This window comes from Euphorbia lathyris, chromosome 2 (assembly GCF_963576675.1).
Source record: "Euphorbia lathyris chromosome 2, ddEupLath1.1, whole genome shotgun sequence".
NCBI classification, from domain to species: Eukaryota; Viridiplantae; Streptophyta; class Magnoliopsida; order Malpighiales; family Euphorbiaceae; genus Euphorbia; species Euphorbia lathyris.
This window is the reverse complement of record NC_088911.1, coordinates 126,394,527-126,416,726: the sequence shown is the minus strand read 5'-3', so window position 1 is coordinate 126,416,726 and position 22,200 is coordinate 126,394,527. Positions and strand designations below refer to the sequence as shown.

At 33.3% G+C, this 22,200-nt stretch overlaps 2 protein-coding genes across 4 annotated transcripts; both read right to left on the bottom strand.

Moving 5' to 3' along the window:
- Positions 1-8,688: 8,688 nt before the first annotated feature.
- Positions 8,689-13,963, bottom strand: LOC136219870 (sugar transporter ERD6-like 16). 2 transcript variants are annotated; one of them, XM_066007434.1, is made up of 19 exons: positions 13,520-13,963; positions 12,451-12,575; positions 12,314-12,376; positions 12,141-12,230; positions 12,004-12,063; positions 11,854-11,919; positions 11,699-11,764; positions 11,549-11,624; positions 11,394-11,458; positions 11,232-11,324; positions 11,065-11,145; positions 10,903-10,987; positions 10,770-10,816; positions 10,613-10,675; positions 10,470-10,529; positions 10,328-10,381; positions 10,051-10,110; positions 9,841-9,955; positions 8,689-8,949 (listed from the first exon to the last, which is right to left on the bottom strand). In XM_066007434.1, exons 1-19 carry the CDS (start codon positions 13,746-13,748, stop codon positions 8,834-8,836), a joined length of 1,614 nt encoding a protein of 537 aa, XP_065863506.1. In that variant the 5' UTR covers positions 13,749-13,963; the 3' UTR covers positions 8,689-8,833. The 2 variants fall into 2 exon arrangements, with proteins under 2 accessions (XP_065863506.1, XP_065863507.1); XM_066007435.1 differs by having other exon boundaries at positions 13,516-13,653.
- Positions 13,964-16,473: 2,510 nt separating this feature from the next.
- LOC136219871 (sugar transporter ERD6-like 16) lies at positions 16,474-21,972 on the bottom strand. 2 transcript variants are annotated; one of them, XM_066007436.1, is made up of 16 exons: positions 21,676-21,972; positions 20,330-20,392; positions 20,153-20,242; positions 20,010-20,069; positions 19,455-19,520; positions 19,305-19,370; positions 19,079-19,219; positions 18,879-18,971; positions 18,159-18,239; positions 17,983-18,067; positions 17,796-17,905; positions 17,455-17,514; positions 17,305-17,358; positions 17,160-17,219; positions 16,950-17,064; positions 16,474-16,854 (listed from the first exon to the last, which is right to left on the bottom strand). In XM_066007436.1, exons 1-16 carry the CDS (start codon positions 21,874-21,876, stop codon positions 16,739-16,741), a joined length of 1,461 nt encoding a protein of 486 aa, XP_065863508.1. In that variant the 5' UTR covers positions 21,877-21,972; the 3' UTR covers positions 16,474-16,738. The 2 variants fall into 2 exon arrangements, with proteins under 2 accessions (XP_065863508.1, XP_065863509.1); XM_066007437.1 differs by having other exon boundaries at positions 20,330-20,478; positions 21,676-21,812.
- Positions 21,973-22,200: the final 228 nt, after the last annotated feature.

Below are 22,200 nucleotides of genomic sequence, written 5' to 3'. Positions count from 1 at the left end.
CTAACTTCAGCTTTGATTGAATCCATTGCTTGATCATAAATGTTGTTTTGTACCGGCCATAGCAGCAGACTCCGTACTCCCTTTTGCTTTCTTAATAGTTCCCATCCTACCAAAAAACATATCCACGACCATGACGTATAGAAAAGAATGGATGGAGTAGTTTCACCTCTTACTAATTATTAAAAGTTATCAGATAATTAAAAATTTATGGAATATAATCACATTATTGCAATTCAACAATAGACTTAAGATGAACCAATACATAATTTGCAAAATTATGAACAACAAGCAATTAATGCATATCAGCTGTCAAGATTGCTCTAACTTTGTCAAGAGTAAATAATCAATGAACAGATCTTCCTCTCTCAAGACTGCAACTTCAAACAAATTCCTGAGTTACAAATATCACTTGCAACAGAAAACAATGTAAAAATACTGTTAAGCTAGTCCTTTTGTACATAAGAGAGTCCTTCTGTGCTCAAAATATTAAGGTCGATGAAAATGTAGAATTATTTAAAAGAAATCTGATGATCTTCTTCTTTATTCTTCTGTTTTAGTTCTTTAATATATCACCAGATTCAGTGACATCTAATATCAGAGTCAAATGTCAGAACAGTTGTTGCAACTTTTTGAGTTGCAGCAGCATTTGACATTGAACTCTATAATTCAATCAACATGCTTTTTGCTTTTGAACCGGTGTTTTGGACATCGGTTTTATACGAAGTCTGATACTGGAGTGAAGAGCATTAGATCCGGGAAAAAATTTAACAGGACATATATTTGTAAATCAGCAGTGGGGGCTGAAACTTTTACTTATTGTAGTAGTAGTTAAGAGAGTTGCATTTACCTGAGGCACTCCAACTACACCCTTTATATTTATAGAGAAGATCTGCAGCAATTATCACATCATTATACTTAGAAATATCTAATATAGCTTATTGTTTATACTTGTTTGGATTGTGGAAATCGTCCGTTGTCGGAATACTTTTTAATATCTGTTCTCATCCCAAACCTTATTATATAGAGTTCAAAAAATGTTTCTTAAGATTTTGTTTTAAAAACCACAACACTTCTATGATGACAGAACGAAAAAAAAACCTAGTTATACACAAACAAAAAGTTACTAACAGAACAAACAGAGTAAAATAGAAGAATTCATCAAACAGAAATTCATAGGAATTAATATTGAGAAAATTCTAATCATCAAACAGAACAAACAATGCAAAAATAGAGAAATTCATATCAAGAACTGACCCTCTTCCAACTAATAATTTCAAATCCTCATATAAATAAAAGAACATAAATAGTTAAATATAATATAAAAAGATAAGTATAACTAAAAGCATAGTTACTTTCTTTGAAAGTTCTCTGTCTCGCTTTATCTGAAAAATCTGATATCAACTTCTTTATCTCTTACATTTTATGGGCAGTTGCAGCCATTGGGTGAAACCAAAGTCTCTACATACAAAACTGCCATATTCACATGAGTTTGCATACGAATTTCATCCAAGTTGTTATTTTCTCTTCGCGACCTTATAAACTCTTGACCACTACGAGATATGACTTCATTCCTCATAGAAACCCATAAAAAATGCAAATGCCACCAAAACAATGGTGGATGCTTGACCGTAAGCAAATGAATCCAACCACCATAATCCTTCTTTATCCATATCTGCCTCTCCTTAAAAAGTTGTGCTTCAGGCTTTGAAATGGAAACACAAAGACATCCTCTGTGCTCGAATAGGCTTGCAATTGCAAATGATTTGGAATTCAATGACACGTCTACGGGTAATTGCAGCTTCTCAAATGTCTCATTGGCTACATCAAAAGCTAGAATGATAGAGGCAGAATACCGTAGCCAATCCAAAGATAAGATAAAGTCCAAGCTTTCTTAGTTACCTTTGGACTGGAAGCTGGATCATACGAACCAGCAATGGCCTTAAGCTTTCTCTTCTCTCCAGAACTCTCGGACTGATCATATTGCTGCAAGAAAGCAAGCTTAGGAATGAATCGGGTCTATGTCCGCTTGGAAGATTTCGTTTTGCTATTCGGCGAACCATACCCCTAGGAGATCCGGCTGCCTCTAGAACTTGTTTCCACAACCCAATGGAATATTCCATTTAAAACAAGGGAATCCCAAGACAGGAGATTACAACGGTAATATTCAGAACCAATAGGGCATGTAATTGTTTTACATGAATTTGATTTCAGAGAGAAAATGGTGTATATGAATGTATCCAGCGATATAACTAACTTAAAATCACTAGTGACCAAATCATAACCGAACCCATAAAGTTATTAAGTTATTAAGTTATTAAGTGTTAGGTTTATCCAAAATTCAAAATTTTAATATTTTTGTTCATTAGACAGGCCTTAAATCCAAATTTCTATTTTCTTTTCGTTTAGGTCCTTCTTAAATCCAAATTATTAAATTTTTTAACTGGTAGGCCATTTCAAATCAAAATTTTTAATTTTTTTTTACCTGTTCGGCCCTCCCTAAATCCAATTTTTTTACATGTTAAGAATCTTAAACAAAATTTAGCTTAATTTTGAGAAATTGTACATTAATACTTAAAAATTGGTTATTGACAACTGAAATTATAATATGCATATATATAAAAAAAATTGAAAACGTTCGATTTAGCAAAAAAATATTTTTTACGAACGCACGTGTAAAATCAGCCCCTAAATTGCTCCTGGCTGCTAACGTTGGGTATAAAATTATACCATTTCAGATGTTAGGGTTAAAATTTCTTTTTACTGTCAATGTTAGATGCATTTTTGTACCTTATATATATATTTATCAATGGAGGATAGAACAATTTGATTTTTCACTAATTTTAGACACCGTTTATTTACCGGAAAATATTGTCCTCAGTGCAATATTTGTTTGCTTAAGAAAATAAATCAATAGAAAATACTTCATCCGTTTCATATTACATGTCTTTTTAGAGAGTTGTATAGAAATTAAGGATATTAGAAAAAAAAACATTGTTGCCCATTATTTATTGATTCTAATATTTTATTTATTCTATAATAAGTCCATTATTCTAATTAATTTTCGTAAACTCACGTTTTATAACAGCAAAAAAAATGACTTAACGTGTACTAATCATATAAAATGACATGTAATATGAAACAAAAAATAATCTCTAGAAAGACATGTAATATGAATCGGAGGAAGTACCATATTAGTCAATAGGAAAAAATAAAGAAGGTGAAAAAAAAATGTTTTACACCTATCAACATGTATAAGGTAAAATATTTTCCTAAATATTTTCTTCAACTATAACTCATATGACAAATAGGTTGGGTGCCGACTTAATCAAGTTGACTCACTTATCCTATTTAATAATTCGTTAAAAAACACAAAACCAATGGCAAAACCATTAAAAACGAAAAAAAAACAATACAATTGTGAAAAGCTAGAAAAATGTGAAAAAATGAAATATGAAAAGAATGGTAAAAACACTAAAAAACGTGAGATGCAAAATAGTAAAAAACGAAAAAATTTGGAAAAATGTGGAAGGCATAAATAATCGGTAAAACGTGAAAACCGAGAAACAAAAAGACGTTAAGATAGAAAAATTGTTTAAAACTGTGAAGATGATGCATAAAACCATAACAACATGAATAACAAAAACATGAACAAAAAAACATAAAAAACAATAAGAAACATGAAATAGAGAAAAATGAAAAACGTTTTGTTTTCACATTTTTTTATTATTTTTCCTCGCTTTATCAGTTTCATTTTTTGTGGTATTCATTTTTTTTTCATTTTGACCATTTTTCTATTTTCCCCTATTTCACCTTTTTCACTTTTTTCTTTCATTTTTCTATTTTTCACATCTCATCGTTTTTATTGGTTTTCACGAGTTTTTCCGAGTGTTTTAACTATTCATTTTTTCATGTTTTTGTAGTTTTTTCTATTTTTTCACGTTTTTCTTTTTTTTTTCTTTTTTTTATAATATATAAAATTTAGTTGGAAATAAAAATTATAATAGAAAAATATTTTCTATGATATAATCAAATACCATACAATATTTTTTGATTTTGTAGCCAAACACTGAAAATAATTCTAACAAAAAAAATTGTATTAATATTTTCTAAAGGTGGAGCAAAAATACATCTAGTTTCTAAAATATTGCGATTGACTCTTAATGTTGGCAATCAAAAGAATTTTTGCTCCTAATATTGACAAATTAGGGGGGTGTTTGGGTGCTCCTTTTCGTGCTTCTGTTTGTCTTTTCAGTTCGAAATGGAGAGTTTGGTTAGTGACATTCATGTTTGCCTTTTACACTTGAAAAGCAGCATTAGATGTTTGGTTAGTGACCTTTTGTTTGTTTTTTACACCTGAAAAGCAGCCTTTTATAAAAGCAGAGAATCTCTGCTTTTTGGAAAAGCAGTTTTTTCCAACAGCAAATAGAAAACCGTAAGAGCAAACAGCAACTAGCAACAGCAAACTGTAACAGCAAACAGCAACAGAAAACAGTAGATAAAACAAACGGGCCCTATATCAATATTTTGACAAATTAGTTCGGAATTTACAAATATGTGAGATCTTATTTTGAATTTTATTAGTAGGAAAGTTATCAATAACTAATTATTTTGAAGAATATTGAAAGAGGGTGAAAGCTTTTGCTTTTTAAAGAAATTTACGTAGAAATTCATTTTAAAAAAATTATCTAAAATGATATTAAGTAATAATTTGAATTTGATCAAACTAAGTAAATCATTATTTATACCAATGTTATCAGAACCGGACCGGACATCAAACCGGATTGGTGACTGGGTCACAGGTCACTTGGTCGGACCGGATGGCTCGGATTGGTCAAACCGGATGATGTAATAAATAAATAAATAATATTTATATATATAATTAATTTAAAATTATTTTTATAAAGTATATGTATCCAAAACAAATTATAAACAATTTTGGTTTGTTATTCTTTGTCAACTTGAGACTTAAATATATAACGGATAAATAGAATTTAGAATAACTTGAAATATGTAAACGTATTCTATGACATGCGATCTTTTTAATGGTATATTATAAACTCAAAACGGAGAAGTGATGAATGAGAAATTGATGCTTAAAGTGAACCACTTGAAATGCTTTAGAAGAAGATAAAAATAAACTAAGCATTCTTATCCCACATAGGAAAGAAATGAGAATATTAACTAGTTTATAAGTAAATGGTCTTGAAAAGCCTTTAAGTAATTACTAGGAGAAAGGCTCTCTCACGCGCAAGTGGTGCAATCAATTAAATGTCGGGTTAGGTGCGCGCCCGCAAGACGTGGGCGACGCGGATACCGCACTGTAATTAGGGTTCCTTAACTTGACCACTTTTGCTAATTTTCAAAGTCCATTTTTTATTTTTTATTTGGGAAAATTACACAGAAATTCATCTTTTAAAAACTATTTACAATTATATCAAGTCATAATTTTGGATTATGTCAAACTAGTAAAATCAATACTTTTAATATATTTTACAGATTAGAATTTATAAATTAGAAATCTAGAATATATTTTCTAGAGTTTATGATACATGAATTGGAATCTACAATTTTTAAATCATACTGTAAAATCATAATATATAGAGAATAACGACATATTAAGAATTAAGTTTAGTAATATGACTTAGTTGTAATTTTGTACTTAATTATGATATTCATGTATTTGACCCTTTTTATTTCCTAATATAGATTAGTTTGTAAAAGCCCACATTTAAATCCAGCCCGCCCAAAATTCTTTGCTGCCCGCCTAATTTTCAGCACCCCAAAGCCAAAATTAGAATTCTACCCGCCTAAAAAATTTTCCTGCCCGCCTAATTCCACAGACCCGGGGTCACACCGGTTCTCGGGCCGACCGTCGGGTCCCGGTTCATCCCCGGGTCACTCTGTTATTTGAGCTTTCAAATAAACGGATAGGCTCGGACCGGTTTCATGGCCGGTTCCCGGTTCGACCGGTCGGTCCGGTCCGAGCCTGACAACATTGATTTAGACTAATTAAGGTTGGTTTGAGTGGTTAAGGACCGTAAATCGCTTAAACTAGATCTCGAGTTCAAGTCCTAGCGAGACGCATAAAGCTTTAATTAGGAGAGGATCACCTAAAGGGTATCTGGCGAACAAAAAATTGAGCAAGTTCGATTTAGGAAAAAACAAAAATTTATGAACGCACGTGTAAAATCGGCCCCCCCAACCCAGTAATCATGTATTCGTCATTGTCTGTATTTTGTACAATTTTAGATGTTAGGGGTAAAATTACATGTGGTTGTATGTTGGATACATTTTTGTACCTTCTATGTATATTTATCAATGGAGGATAAAACAATTTGATTTTTCAATAATTTTAGAAACCGTTTGTTTACCAAAAAATAGTGTCCTCATTTTCTAATATTTGTTTGTTTAAGAAAATAAATCAATAGAAAATACCATATTAGTCGATAGGAAAAAATAAAGGTGAAAAAAAATGTTTTACACCAATCAACATGTATAAGGTAAAACATTATCCTACATATTTTCTTCAACTATAACTCATATAATAAATAGGTTGGGTGCCGATTTAACCGAGTTAACCCACTTATCCTGTTTAATAATTTGTTAAAAAAATTAAAAAAAAAAACAATGTCAAAACCATTAAAAACAAAAAAAAAAACATTACAAATATGAAAAGCATGAAAAATGAAATACGAAAAGACAGGTAAAAACACTAAAAAAACGTGAGATGCAAAATAGTAAAAAACGAAAAAAATTTGAAAAAATGTGGAAGGCATAAAAAATCGGTAAAACGTGAAAACTGAGAAATAAAAAGACGTTAGGATAGAAAAATTGTTTAAAACTATGAAAATGCATAAAACCATAAAAACGTGAAGAACAATAATAAAAAAATGAACGAAAAAAACGTTAAAAACAATAAGATAGGGAAAAATGAAAAACGGTTTTTTTATTATTAGTCTTCGCCTTTTTATCGATTTCATTTTGCATGGTATTCATTTTTTTTCATTTTAACCATTTTTTCTATTTTCCCATATTTCACCTTTTTCGCTTTTTTCTATTTTTCACATCTCGTCGTTTTTATTGTTTTTCACGAGTTTTTCCGAGTGTTTTAACTATTCATGTTTTCATGGTTTGGTAGTTTTTTTCTATTTTTTCACGTTTTTTTTATTTTTTTCTATAAAATTTAGTTGGAAATTAGTTCTAAATTAAAAGATATGTCAAATTTTATTTTGATTTTTTATTAGTAGGAAAGTTATCAATAACTAATTATTTTGAAAAACGGTGAAAGATGGTCAAAACTAGACAAATTTACATAGAAATTCATTTTAAAAAAATTATCTAAAATTATCTTAAGTAATAATTTGAATTATATCAAACTAAGTAAATCATTATTTAGACCAATTAAGATCGGTTTGAGTGGTTAAAGGCCGCAAATCGCTTAAACTAGATCTCGAGTTCAAGTCCTGGTGAGACGCGGAAAGCTTTAATTGGGAGAGGATCACCTAAAGGGTGTTTGGCGAGCATCGACCCGAGAAATCGGATAAACTATTAAAAAAACTAAATCATTATTTTTAATATATTTTAAGGACCAGTGTATATAAATTAGGAGTCTATGATATATTTGTTAGAATTTAGAATTTATGAATTGAAGTCTAGAATTTTTAAATTAGAATAATATTTGCTATATATATAGAAAATTGTGACATATTAATAATTGATTTTGATATTATAATCTAATTGTAATTTTATAATTTATATAAGGGTTAAGGTGCAAAAATACCTCGAACGTTTTAGGTCAGGAGCAATTTTACCCCTAACGTTGGAAGGCAAGAGCAATTTTATCTCTAACATTGATAAATTGGATCAATTTGAGAAATAATTCATCAAATTGTCTTCTCAGTCATAAATCTTGTCATCGAAACTTCACACGTGCATCATTTTATCAGTAACAAATCACAAACATATGTTGAGATGTGAAAAAAATAAAAAATAAAAAAATATATACTATCTTTTTTGTATGAATTAGACAAAAAAAATTCAAAAAATTCATCGAAATTATAAATATTAATCTCCAATTCTATTATTAAATTATAAAAATATAAAATCTTTTTTTAGAACGAATTGTTGTTCAATTGGTGCAGAATAATGAACAAAAATATATGTGTTTTATAATAGTGTCTAAAATTGATCCAATTTATCAACTTTAGGGGTAAAATTGCTCTTAGCTTCCAACGTTAGAGGTAAAATTGCACCATTTTAAACGTTAAGGGTAAAGTTACTCCTGACCCAAAACGCTAGAGGTATATTTGCACCTTAACCCTTTATATAAAAAGTCCAATTTAATATTTTAATTTCTAAACAAATTTGTAGAAATGGATCCGGCCTGAACCACATGTAAAATGCAAGACCAAACTCAGTATTTTGAGATTGGGCTTGGGCCAAACCGGTATACTAGCTCCCCATTAGCAGGTATATTGAAAACCAGTCTATACCATATGTATCCTCATTTAAGTTACGGTTAAAACTCCTCATCTCTCTAAGACGATACGTGTAATAGCAACCGAATCTGAAATCTCTTCCCACAAATTCAAAATGCATTGTCAATTAAGCTACGACCCCGTAGCTACTATACTAGATGCATTGTCATTATACTACATGATTCTTTTTTCCAAATTTTCACTTAAAAAATTATGAAATATAAACATATTATTATTATATAATTTGCAAAACTATGTACAACAAGTAATTAATACAAGAGTAAAGAATGAATGAACATCTTGCTTTGTCATGACTGCAACTCCAAAAAAAAGTTCCAAGCATTAATTAGCAGTATTTATAACGTCATATAGTCCTGAATTTCTTCCAGGGTTTTTCCTTTGGTTTCTGGCACGAACTTTGCCACAAATAGAATACTCAATAATGAGAATCCCGAGTACAAGAAGAATGTACCTGAAATACTCAAAATATTACAAACGTAATCTAGGTTTTTTTCTTTGAATAATGCTCGTGTTTAGATTGACAGAGTGTGTACGAAAATTGGTGTTCGAAATACGTATCCGTTTCAAAAGCAAAGAACTCGCTGTTTCAAACGCTAGTGTCATAATAATTGCTGCAACTTACTCAGTTGCAGCAACATCTGACACTGAATCCGGTAATTGGATCACCGGGTTCTTTTGCTTCCGAAACTGGTACTTTGGACACTGGTTTTTTAGACACTCTAACAACCAAAAGAATTCGGTGTTGCAGCATCTGACATTGAACCTGGTAATTGAATCATCAGGTTCTTTTGCTTCTGAAACCTTTTATATACACTCTAACAACCAAAAGAATTCGGTGTTGCGGCAAATTTTTCAGTTACAACTGTAATGATCTGGTTCGGAGTGGGTGGCACTGATGTAGAAGACCTGAGCACAGAGTGGCCCTAATGAATGGCTATGCGCACGTGAATGAACTGAATTCCACATTAGAAATGGAGAGAGAGTGATAGAGGCTTAAGGTGTGTATTCAATTCATGTAGATGCGTTCTAAAGTCGTGAGACCCAAAGTGTTAGATTTGAGTTAAATCGGACAATATCTACATGTTATTGGATCACAACATCAGGTTCTTTTGCTTTCAAATCCAGTGTTTTGGACACTGGCCTTATATGCACTCGGACAACCCAGGGAGGAGCTTTAGGTTCGGAATTTTTTTAAACCCGACCTTATGGAAGGAAATTCCTAACAAAAACCATTATTCTGTGGAAAAATCCGATAATGAATTGGAGATATATTTGTAAATCAGCAATGGAAGCTGAAACTTTTACTTCCTACGAAAGTAGTTTTAAAGAAAGTTGCAATTACCTGAGGCGCTCCAGCCCATAAGAAAGTTGAAAGTGTAAGAAACTAGCCATGCACCTACCCAGTTCACAAGTGTCACCAAGCTTCCAGCTACTCCCTTTATATTTATAGGGAAGATCTGCAGCATTTATCACATCATTCTGCTTTGAATCCTGAATGAATTGGATGGTAATTAAGTATTATATCTTGCTAGATTAGTTTATGTTTAATTACCTCAGACATTATTAACCATGGAACTGCTCCCATTCCCATTGAAAATCCTGCTATGTATATCTGATGACAAACAAGCAAATTAAAAATAAAAGAGAGAGAGCGATTTAGTACCCGTTTGGTTCTCCGTGTTGTAGCTTCTTTTTGTTGTTTTACTCCAAACAGTGTTTGTTTAGGATTAATAAACAGTTGCTGATAGCTATTTGGCGGATTAATCAACTAAAATCTACCAGCAACAGTGAAAATATAGATCGAAGTTAATTGTCGAAGATAAATTTACCAGCACTCCTGAAACAGCCATTATAGGTACCAACCCAGGTAACAAACTGTTTGCCTGGTATGTAAAAACATCATAAATGGAAATTAGTACTTAAGGCCTGAAATCCAGATAGAGTGTGCAAAATTATGCACTAATTAATCACCTTGAGAAAGAACGAAACTCCGGTCAAGAAGCTGCCTAGGAATGTCCCAGCTGCAGAAACCTTCACTCGCATAGGCGAAACAATATATTTAGAAATGATTTGAGAACTTAATTTGCAGAATAAGAAGTTATGTGTATGAATACCATTATTAGAGGTTTTCTTCCAGATTTGTCCAATAATAATGCTCCAAATATGGTTATTGGAACCTGAATCAGTTTTAGATGCATCAGTTTTCATCCGAAAGACGAAAAAATTAACTCGAAAAATGTTTTTTTTTTAATAGTTTGACATGTTAAAAACCTGAACTAAAGCATAAGCTATTGTCCCCATTGTGCCAGAAGAAAGTCCTGCAAATAAGTTTCATTGTTGGATCAAGAATAAATCAACAGGCGAGATTAAGAACTCGGGTATGAAGACGTAAAATGGGTTTTACCGGCTGATACAAAGGTTTCACTAACATAAAACTGAATGCCATTGATTCCTACAAACTGCTGGAACACCATCAGTGCCACTCCAACCTGAAAATCAGAAAACAGGAGAGTTTCAAGATGAATGCACATCATCGAATCTCTCGAAATGGTAATGATCTACTTACGAACACAAAGCGAATGTACTGCCTTTGAAACAAATCGAGAAATCTAGTTTCAGGCTCAGAGCCAAGGGTTTCAATGTTGAGCTGTTGAAAACCAGAAAGTAAACAGTCACCAAAATACATGATCTATGTTTAATCAGATGCTTCGTAAGTTAGTTCGAAACAAGTACTTGGATTTCATTGGCTTCACGAGTAACATCAGCATCTTTCCCGCGAAGTTTCTGCAATGAAGCTAGGAATTCCTTTTCTTGGCCAACTTTCATCTGAACAAGAGAATGTTTAATCTCATCTCGTAGTACAACGTGGGATATCTAACAAGTATATTTTCTTACCAGCCATCTGGGAGACTCTGGAACAAAAAACAGACCAGCAAGCAGCAAAATGCACGGACTAATAGCTTTAAAATCAAAACCAGCAGTCAGTGTTTTGGAATTTTAAAGCATTCAACTTGAAATCAACAACAAAACAATGCAGAATCAAAGTTGACCTGTTAGAGCTAGCGCTCGCCATGAAATGATACTTCCTATCAAGAAAGAAGCAGATCCTCCAATTACAATCATGAGCTGCAGAACAAATAGAATACCCGGGATCAAAGAGCAAAACTTTTATGCATAGTAATAGTTCTATTATTTCTTACCTGATTCAATGTGGTAAGCCTTCCGCGCAGATTCTTCGGCGCTATTTCTGCTATGAATACCGGAACCTGTTTTCATTTTCAAATAACTAACATTAAAGTTTACAAGAGTAAGAAAAATTAGAAAAAAAACTAGCATATGGTCATAATGGAATTACCACAAAGGAGAAAACTCCAATACCAAAACCAGTTAAAAACCTTCCCACATCAAGCCACAAATAATTCTGAAACAATGCCATTACTTATTAAGTAAAGATACACATATTTGCAAGGAAATCTCAAGAATCAAATGGCGGATACGAACATACTTTAGAGAAGAAAACAGCTAGCCATCCGGAGATGCAAATTATGGACGAAAATCTCATTGCCTGGTTGTTAAGTGAATCATATGAAGCAAACTGGAGTTTAGTAAAAATTATGGCTTGGAATTGGAAACAGAAGTTACCCCTTTTCGACCGAAATAGTCAGTGATCGGACCACTTGTGATAGCACCGAGCATTGCACCAATTGTTAGTATAGAACCGAACATGGAGTACTGCAATCCGAACAGAAATTTAATCTATCTGCAACTTAAGAAAATGTACCCTGCAGCTGGAAAAAGAAGAGAAGAGATGAAACCTGAGCTGTAGTTAGATTAAGACTTTCCATGATTGCAGCTTGAGTGGGTGCTGAGTAGCCCACCTGTGGAAAAACATGACTTAAACCAGCAAGAGTATGTAATAAAATGAACCTGAAATTGAGAATGAACAACTTACACAAATTCCAAATTGAAAGGATCCACAAATAGCAACTAGTGAACTAAGAAGAACCATCCCAAGTGATCCATTCTCCTCGAGGTCATCACTCACATCCTCCTCCTTTGTTTCTATATTTTCTTGAGCTAAAACAATGAAAGATCAAAAGAGTTGTAATTAAATTAAGCACTGCTTTTTGGATGAAAATAAGACAAATTAAATAGTATGTACATCTAAACAAAACTAAACAAACTCTATAGTAGCAAAGAAATTAGCAAGAATTAATCGGCAAAAGGATTGGAATTCCGGATGGAGCTAAGCTATCATTGACATTGTAATGACCCGATACTGAGGGGGGTGTGCCAGGGCGGAAAGTGTGAACAAAGGTTTGTGCATTGGGATAGGTTTATGTATCCAAGCAATTGACACTAAATTGCAAATTTGAGTGATATTCTCCCCATAGAAAATTGTGAGGTTTTGGTAGTACTTGGGTTTAGGGATTTTGAGTATTATTTTCTTCAATCTTTTGTACCACTTCCAATCTTCACCCCGAGCCACACATAAATCACAGTATTATCGATTTATTTAACCAAATTAAATATTTGATTCCGCCACGGGGTTTTTTCCAAACATAAGGAATGGGACTAGGGAAGTACAAAATATCTACAAAGTATTAAGTCAAACTGTTTCAATTAGTATCAAAGCGAATTTCCACAATCCACCACTGTTTCAATTGGTATTAAAGCAGAGTTTCCACAATCCACCTGTGTTGGTGAGCCTGTAAAACTCAACCTGAGCAACCTTAAACGATGAATATGATCTCATATGAATAAATTGAATCTCATGTAGAAAATGTAAAACAGACTCAGAGTGACATGTATGGAAACATAGATTGAAATGTGTTATAGTAGTAAGTCTATTTCTAATAAATGTAGATGTGTTTAAAATCGTAAAACCTAACCGATGAGACTTGGATCAAAAATATCCACGAGCATTGCATATAACCAAACATTAATGATGAAAATCTTTCAATTCCGCCATTAATAAACAGTACATTTCTAACCCAAATGGAGGTGAACTTAGTACCTGCCTGCTTTTGGGCAACTACTTGTTCTTGCTCTTGAATTCCATAATTTTGCAGCCCTGGTAAATCCGAGAAGGGAAACAGAAGCAGCTTGTGAATTTAAAGAGAGCGGGTTCCTTGTGATTTTGCTAATTTGACCGTTATTTTTGAAATGGAATAGTTGGCGGTTTTGGCGATGATTTGTCAGAGGTTGAGTTTGAAGGAAAGACGAAGAAGTGAGAGAAGCCGCTGCCATATCCGGTGCCGTTTTGCTCCACAAGAAGGGAAAGAAGCAGAGCAGAAGAAAACTTGGAAGAATGGAAGAATAGAAGAACCAAAATGTCAGCTTTTGAAGTTGATGGACCACTTTTTTCTGTGGTAGAGCAGGAACATTTTCTTGCTCTGATTGGATGAAAAAAAGTTAAATTACTTGGCAGAATATCTGTGTAACAAGTTCTAACTCTTAACATGTAGGAGTAATATTTTGGAAAAAGTTCCGCTCCAAGGGGAGAAAAAAGAAACTTCCATCTCTCGGTCTGTAATCTCACCTTTGCTAAATGAGTAAGCTACACTGATTTCATAAATATGTGAGATAATTTTTAATGTTTGAGATATCTCTTAGGATGAGTTAGGCTTTTATTTATATGGTATTAGAATTCTCACCTTTTATTGTACTTTTGGATGAGTTAGACTTTTATTTACATGGTAAATATATATCAGAGACATGGTTTAATGTTGGGACTCCCACTGATATTGGCGTCACGCAATATATGAATGGATGTGAGGGGATTTATTAGATATCTCACGTTGCTAAATGAAAAAGCTATATAACTCCTTAAATATGTAAGACAATTCTTAAAGCTACCCCCTGTTTGTTTATCTATTACATGGAGGATAAAGCTGCTATTCAACTTGGTAAATTTGATTAAACTAACATTATTAGCAACTTCCTTTCTAAATTTGATTATCCTGTTGTTTTTTGAAAGAAATTAAATTATAAGGTTTGGTTATGTGGGACCGGTGGCGAACACATGTAAAGTATTGGAGTTGGGTGAGGTGGCGCATGTAAACAAAAGGTAGCACGTGGCTGACAAGTTGGTTTGTGGCCTAAAGAGCCAACTTTTCTATCCTTTGTGATTGTATTGTATTACCCAACAATACTATTGCTTTCCTAAGAAATGTTTGGCCCAAAACAAAACACTTGCTGCTCTAACTTGGATGATTAAAATCCCAAACAATGAGGAACAACAACACACAAACAAGGTAAAATTAATAAAATAGCAAAATATTACCTTACAAATATATGATAAGAGAATGCATATTTGTATTGTTTTTCTGTAAATGATGGAGAAATTGATTCAAGGTTTCTATATTGGGGGTTGGGAAAATTACACAGAAATTCAGCTTTTCAAAACTATTTACAACTACATTAAATCATAATTTTGTATTATGTCAAACTAGTAAATTTAGTACTTTTAATATATTTTAAGGATTAGGATTTATAAATTAGGTGTCTATAATATATTTTTTAGGGTTTAGAATTTATAAATTGGGTTCAGAATTTTTAAATTAGGATGTAAAATGATACTTTATTTGTAATATATAGAAAATAATGACATATTAAGAATTAAATTTGATAATATGATTTAGTTGTAATTTTGTAGTTAATTATGATATTCATGTAATTGACCCTTTAACAAATACTAAAGAATGCATAATTCTAAATAAACATAAATTAATGAAAAAAAAAATACATGATTTCAGCACTTTTTACACAATTAACAATATTTCAGCACACAATATTAATTCTTTCACAATAAACAATACATCTACAAACTATAAACCAGATAAGCAGTAAATTACATGGAGAAAATTACACATGATTAAACCTTAAAAACTATTCTAATACATCAAGCATTTGACTAATAAATATGCAGTGGAAAGTGCTACTACTAGCTCGCTATCAGGATGATATTGATTATCACATTCTAACGGACCACCACCGTCACCACCAGCTGTGAAACTGTGAGAGTTGCTTTTGTGTGTCTAGTCACTAGTGGGGAACACTTATAAGCACCGGCGAATACAGGATTACTCGGTTGGAGGACCGATTTTACACATCGTGTGTAAAAAAATTTGATAAATCGGTGTCTAATAGAAAAAATTCGGATTTAGTGAGAGCCTAATAAGTGAAAAAATTAGAAATTTAGATTTAAGAAAGGCGTAAAAGGCCAAAAAAAAGTAGAAATTTGGATTTAATGAAGGTCTAACAGGCAAAAAAAAAAATAGAAATTTAGGCCCAAAAAATTAGCAATTTGGATTTAGAGATGACTTAACGGTACCTTGGCCAATTTTGGGTACTAATATAGCACCTGAGCTAAATTTCTTGGAAACAGAGGAACCGTAATCACCATAACCTTAAATTTTGTGGAGACAAATGGGCCGAAACTACTTATGACCATGGTGGTTCCGGCGGCCGGAGGGGCCCGGCCCCCAGGTCCCCCTGTCTCCGCCCCTGCTTGTAAGTAGAATAGTTTCTTTTGCCAATCTTTAATGAACTTTTAATCCGTTTATATTATGTTAGGTTTGTGTAATGTATTCATGTAATTTTACTATCTCTATCATATATAATATGTAAAAATATGAAAGGCAAGAATCATGTTCATCGGTGATAATTGTAATTTGATTAGGTAACATGTAAAAACCTAAGAAAATATAATAATAATCTTAAAATATTCGTATCAGAAAAATTAACACGTCAACCTTAATCCAATCCAAAAAATTTGGATTCCATTTTGTATCATTCCAAAAAAGAACTATTACTCGTTAATAAAACACTGAACCACTAATCCGTGTTAGGTATGTATCCTATTGTCGATTCGTGTACACAATTGCTTTACGAGGCCTTTCAAACGCTCCGTCGAAACAGTGTCAATGTCTTGAAGATGTTAATCTAATTTAGCAGAGCAGTAACAAGAAGATTGAAAAATGCTTCTCCATTGATTGTTTGAATGAAGGTTACAATTCTATAACCCGGCTTTTACATATATAGATATGGATAACGCACAAACTCGTATAGTTTGTTACAAGATGAGGAACCATTTGGCCCTATAACATCAAATTTCTATGGAATGAAGCAAAGCAGCAGATTGATTGCAGCTGCAACTTCTGGCCTTGTGAATCAAAATTTCTTCTCTCTAAACAAAGAATTATATTTTCAGCCATTAACTGAAACATTCTAACTTTCTATGAATTAATAGAATCCTGAATTTCTTCCAGGGTTTTCCCCTTTGTTTCTGGCACATACTTGGCCACAAATACAATACTCAACAATGAAAATCCTGAGTACAAAAAGAATGTTCCTGCAAAACAACATCAATTTCGGGGTTTGTTTGGTTCGGCTGTTAATGTTTGTTGTTACTGATAGTCCGTAGAGTTGAAAAAGAAGTCAATTTACCTGAAGAACTCCAACTAATTAGGAAGTTGAATGTGTAAGAAACTAGCCAAGCACCTATCCAGTTGACAAGCACCACCAGACTTCCAGCAACTCCCTTTATGTTCAAAGGAAGAATCTGACCCAAAAACGACACGAATATTTAGATTACATTTTAGAATCCTACATTTTCCAGTGCTTGATTCTGTAAATTCTTCAGAATGTTTTGTTTACCTCTGACATAATCAACCATGGAACTGCTCCCATTCCAATTGAGAATCCTGATATGAAGATCTGTTTCATAAGGGGGAAAAAACCATTAAGTTCTGCAAAAACATTCATGAAATTGCAGTAGTGATATTAATTTAGCTAAATTTACCAGAACTCCTGAAACAGCCATTATAGGTACCAATCCAAGCAATAAACTTTGTGCCTGCTCCATAAAAAGATCACAGAAAAAATGATTAGCAGACAGAAGATTGCAAAATAAGCATTAAGAAGTAATTAATAGTTTAATTAGTTGAATCACCTTGAGCAAGAAAGAAAGTCCAGTCAGGAAGCAACCAAGGAATGTCCCTGCTGCAGAAATCTTCACTTATGCATAACAAAATTTAGTAATGATCTCAAAATTTCTTTCAAAGAAACAAAGGTTAAATTACATTTATCGCACCCGAGCTACTAATATCATGGTCCCTAAACTTCATTTTATGACATAAAAATCCATTAACTTCACATTATTGTAACATTAACGTCCAAATAAACAAACATCCATTAAAAAGTTAACGAAATGTAGTTTAAGGACCATAATGTTAGTAGCACTACAGTTCAAGGGACATCGACGTATTTTAACCGAGAAAGTAATATATATACCATAATTAGTGGCTTTCTTCCAGATTTGTCCATTAGCAATGCTCCAACTACTGTTATTGGAACCTGAACACAAGCATAAGCTATGGTTCCAATTGTGCCAGAGGAAAGTCCTGAAAAATTAACAAATTAGACTAAGAACTAATTACAAAATGAAAGCAAAAAACACAGAGGAAACATTGATTTTCACCAGCTGATACAAAAGTTTGGCTGACATAAAATTGAATTCCATTGATTCCACAGATTTGTTGGAATATCATTATTGCCACTCCAATCTGCAAATCAAACCAAAGTTTGTAACATATCAATAAACAGAAAAAACCACCACATATACATTAAACATTGGATTTTTATCAAGTTACTTACGAATACGAAACGAATGTATTGCTTTTGGAACAAATCGAGAAATCTAGCTTTCGGAAGGGCTTGAAGGTTATGAAGATAAACCTGTCAAGAAACAGAACAAGTCAGTTTCTAAGACATGTACTAGGATGTAAGTCGTTATCACTTGCTGATGATGATGTTGAGCAACAAGTCAGCGTAATTGTAAGTCAACCCGTCAGCAAGAGTAAAATCAAGAAGTCGGAATGCTGAGTTATCAAGTCAGCATGGTACTGAGGTGATAATACAGGTCAACATGGTCTTGCTGTGTTACCACTGGTCAGTAGGTCTTGCTGAGTTTGTACATTTTTGAGTAAGGATATTTTGGGTATTTTCACAACTTTGTAAAGGCTATAAAAGGTCTGGGTTGGGAAGTAGTTTCATACGAAGAGAGATTCTTAGACTAAGTCATAAGTGTACACTGTGATAATCTGAATTGGGGATTGGGAAAACACGAGAGTTTCTGGAAAAGGAGAAACTGTTTCAATCTTGTTGTAATCTCCATTGATTAGTGAAGTTGCTGGATGTAGGCAGTTAAGCCGAACCAGGGTAAATTCTGTGTGTATTCTTTTGATTGTTGTTTCAAGATTCAATCTGTGATCTTTGTGTACTTTGTTTCTCTGTGTGGTTGATTGATCGTTCGAAGCGTAGTTCAACATAGGACTATATTAGATTGATTCTCTTAAGTTAGTTCAAGAGGAGTACTCGGATTTCGTCTGCTTCACGAGTAACATCAGCATCTTTTCCACGGAGTTTCTGCAATGCAACTTGGAATTCTTTATCTCTGCCAACTTTCGCCTGCATAACAAAATTGTTTGTTAGTCATATTTCCTTATCATTTTGCAAGACTCGCCCTCGAATCAAACGGCGAAGTGAGAACTATGGCAGGTATAACAGGTTCTTACTAGCCATCTAGGAGACTCCGGGACGAAGAACAAGCCAGCAAAGAGGACTATGCAAGGAACAACGCCTATTAGAGCTAGTGTTCTCCAAGATATGACACTTCCTAACAAGAGTGAAGCAGATGATCCAGTAACAATTAGGAGCTGCACAGTAGAAAAAGGTTTCTGATTATGAGAATTCACTAAATTGAGGCATGTTTATCTGTAATAGTTGCTTGGTTTTTCTTACCTGATTCAATGTGGTAAGGCCACCGCGAAGGTTCTTCGGGGCAATTTCTGCTATGAATATTGGTATCTGTTGTTTTTTTTTCCATTAGCATCAGAATATTCTGAGAATATATCATCAAATAATGCTAAATGTAGTTTCTTAAAAAATTACCACAAAAGAGAAAACTCCAATGCCAAATCCAGTGAAAAATCTACCCATGTCAAGTGACAAATATCCCTGAATCATAGCCATTGCCAAGAATTTCATCAATAAATTTCAGGCTTTTGGGTCAAAAAAACACACAAAAAAAATGAATTTTTGGGTAAAATACATCCATTGCCCTGAACTATAGTGCCACTTACATTATAACCTTAAGGTACCAAAATAGGTCAGGTTTTTAAGGAAGTTTCAATTTAGGCTACTCGTACAAAATAGCACTAATGTAAGACTAAGAGTACCAATAGAACTTAACTGAATAACACGAATAGTGTGTCATGTTTTGTTATTCAGGCCTAAATTTGTAGTATTTTGCAAACGTTAAAGCTACATTGGTGCTATTTTGTACGTGGAGCCTAAATGGATACTTCCCAAAAAACCTTTGGCCATTTCGTGGAGACTTTTATGTCATGAAATGAAATTTAGGGGGGCCTAATGTAATTAGTGTCATAGTTGAGGAGCCAAGGATGTATTTTACCCAAGAATGAAAGAATAGAAAACAACACATACTGTAGAGAAAAACACAGCAATCCAGCCTGTAATGCAAAACCCAGCTGACATTCTCATTGCCTGCTTATACAACCAAATCATACATATCAATTGAATTGAAAAGGTCATCATTTTTACTGCTTAAAACAGAAAGTAAAACATACCCCTTTCCGGCCAAGGTAATCTGAAATCCGGCCACTTGTAATAGCACCAAACATTGCCCCAATTGTCAATATAGACCCAAACATTGAGTACTGCAATTAAATTGAACAGAACCAGAAACTCAGAAAATGTAAAACCTCAATTGGAAAAGAAAGCAGAAAGAAAATCATTAGACTAACCTGGGCTGTTGTGAGATTAAGATCTTCCATGATTGATGATTGAGTGGGTGCTGAATACCCCACCTGCCAAAACAATAGCTTAAGCTAAAAAAAAAACCCAACCTTTACCTTGTTCACTATTTACTTATCTGTGTTTGTGTGCTTGTTTTCTGTTCCCCACAACAAGAAACATAGAAAAAAGGAAAACCCATTTAGTAAATCACCAACTTTTCTTAAATCAAGAACCAAAAAACTCATTTTTATTAGTCCAAAATAGGTTTATACGAATATAAACCCTAACATTTTAGAAGCAATTTCAAATTCCATATTAACAATAGATCCAACAAAACCTGTTCAATGTTAGCACTAGTAATTGGAGCTCAATTTGCATCTCAATTTGCATAGAAATAGGACCAAATGAATGAAAAATGAGCTTCTAATGAACCTTCATCTATACAAAACAGTAGCATTGACATGACATGACTTTGCACCAGACACGGGGATAGAGATAAAAAAAAACTGAGATGAGTTATCACATGTTTGTTTTAGAGATAGGTTAGGGAGATAAGAGCGAGATATGAGTCGTATCCCTCAAATCCTATACCCAGTGGCGAATACAGAACTGCTCGGTTGGGGGGCCAATTTAACACCAAACCGAGCCGCCCAAATACGGATGACTTGAGGCAGCCCAAAGCGCCTCAAGTCTAGCACCCCCAACCTTAAACAATGGAGACAGGGGAGCCGGAAACCACCCCTACTCAGGGTGGTTCCGGCGGCCCGAGGGGGCCGGGCACCCCAGCCCCCTGTCTCCGCCCTGCCTATACCCAAGAGGGGGGTGGAATAAGCTCATGCGAATTTAATAGGATGGAAAAGTTCATCTCATGTCTCAAATTAATGTTATGTAGTTTAAATAAGATTAAAATAGTAAAATATATTATTTTATCCTATACATATCTCACTTACCAAACATTTTATCATATTTTTATCTTTATCGCAATCATTTATTCTTATTCTTATCTCAACCTTTATCCTTGTCTCTATACCAATAGAATACTAAATGGCTGTTTGGTATGCCAAATTAGTCCTATGGTTTTACAGATTTATAGACGGGTAAATATGATATTTTTCGTTACAAACGAAATCTGTGATTTGAGTATATTATAAGCCAAATTTGATAAGGTCAATGAAAAAATGAAAATTTCTCAAATCACTATAATGAAAAATATCACATTTATCCATCTATAAATCCCTAAAACTATAGAATATCTATTTGTAATTAACACCACCAATTACAGTAATGAAAACCAAAGGCAGAAACACAAATGCATAGGCATAGAGTATAGGAGGGTGGAGAAGAGAGAACTTACACAAATCCCAAATTGAAAAGAACCAGAAACAGCAACAAATGTGCTAAGAAGAACCATAGAAATGGATCCATTTTTGTCAAAATCACAACTTTCTTTATAAGAAACAAGTTTCTCATCATCACCCTGAATTAATGGAGATTCCAAGTCTTCAAGACTGTTAAAATCTTCTCGTTCAACATCTTTCTGTTGCCTGATTGTCATAATTTCTGCCGCCGGAGAGAAAGAAAGACAGAAACTTGCAAGTAAAAGGACTTGTTTTTGGGGTTTGGGTGAGAAAATATGGAAGAAAAAGTGGGGGTATTTATATGCATGCGCAAAAATATTTGAACCCATAACAGTATTAAGATATTTATTACTTAATTAAACTATCTTATTTTAAAAAGAAAATCGTCCATGATTGGGAAATTTTTAGCAGCATGTGAGGGTAAAGCTGTCACTGACGTGGCGGTGATCATGAATTTTCAATTTAACCCTTTTATATTTTATTTTCTGACATCAGAACTTTATAGCCGCATTTGGTTTCTA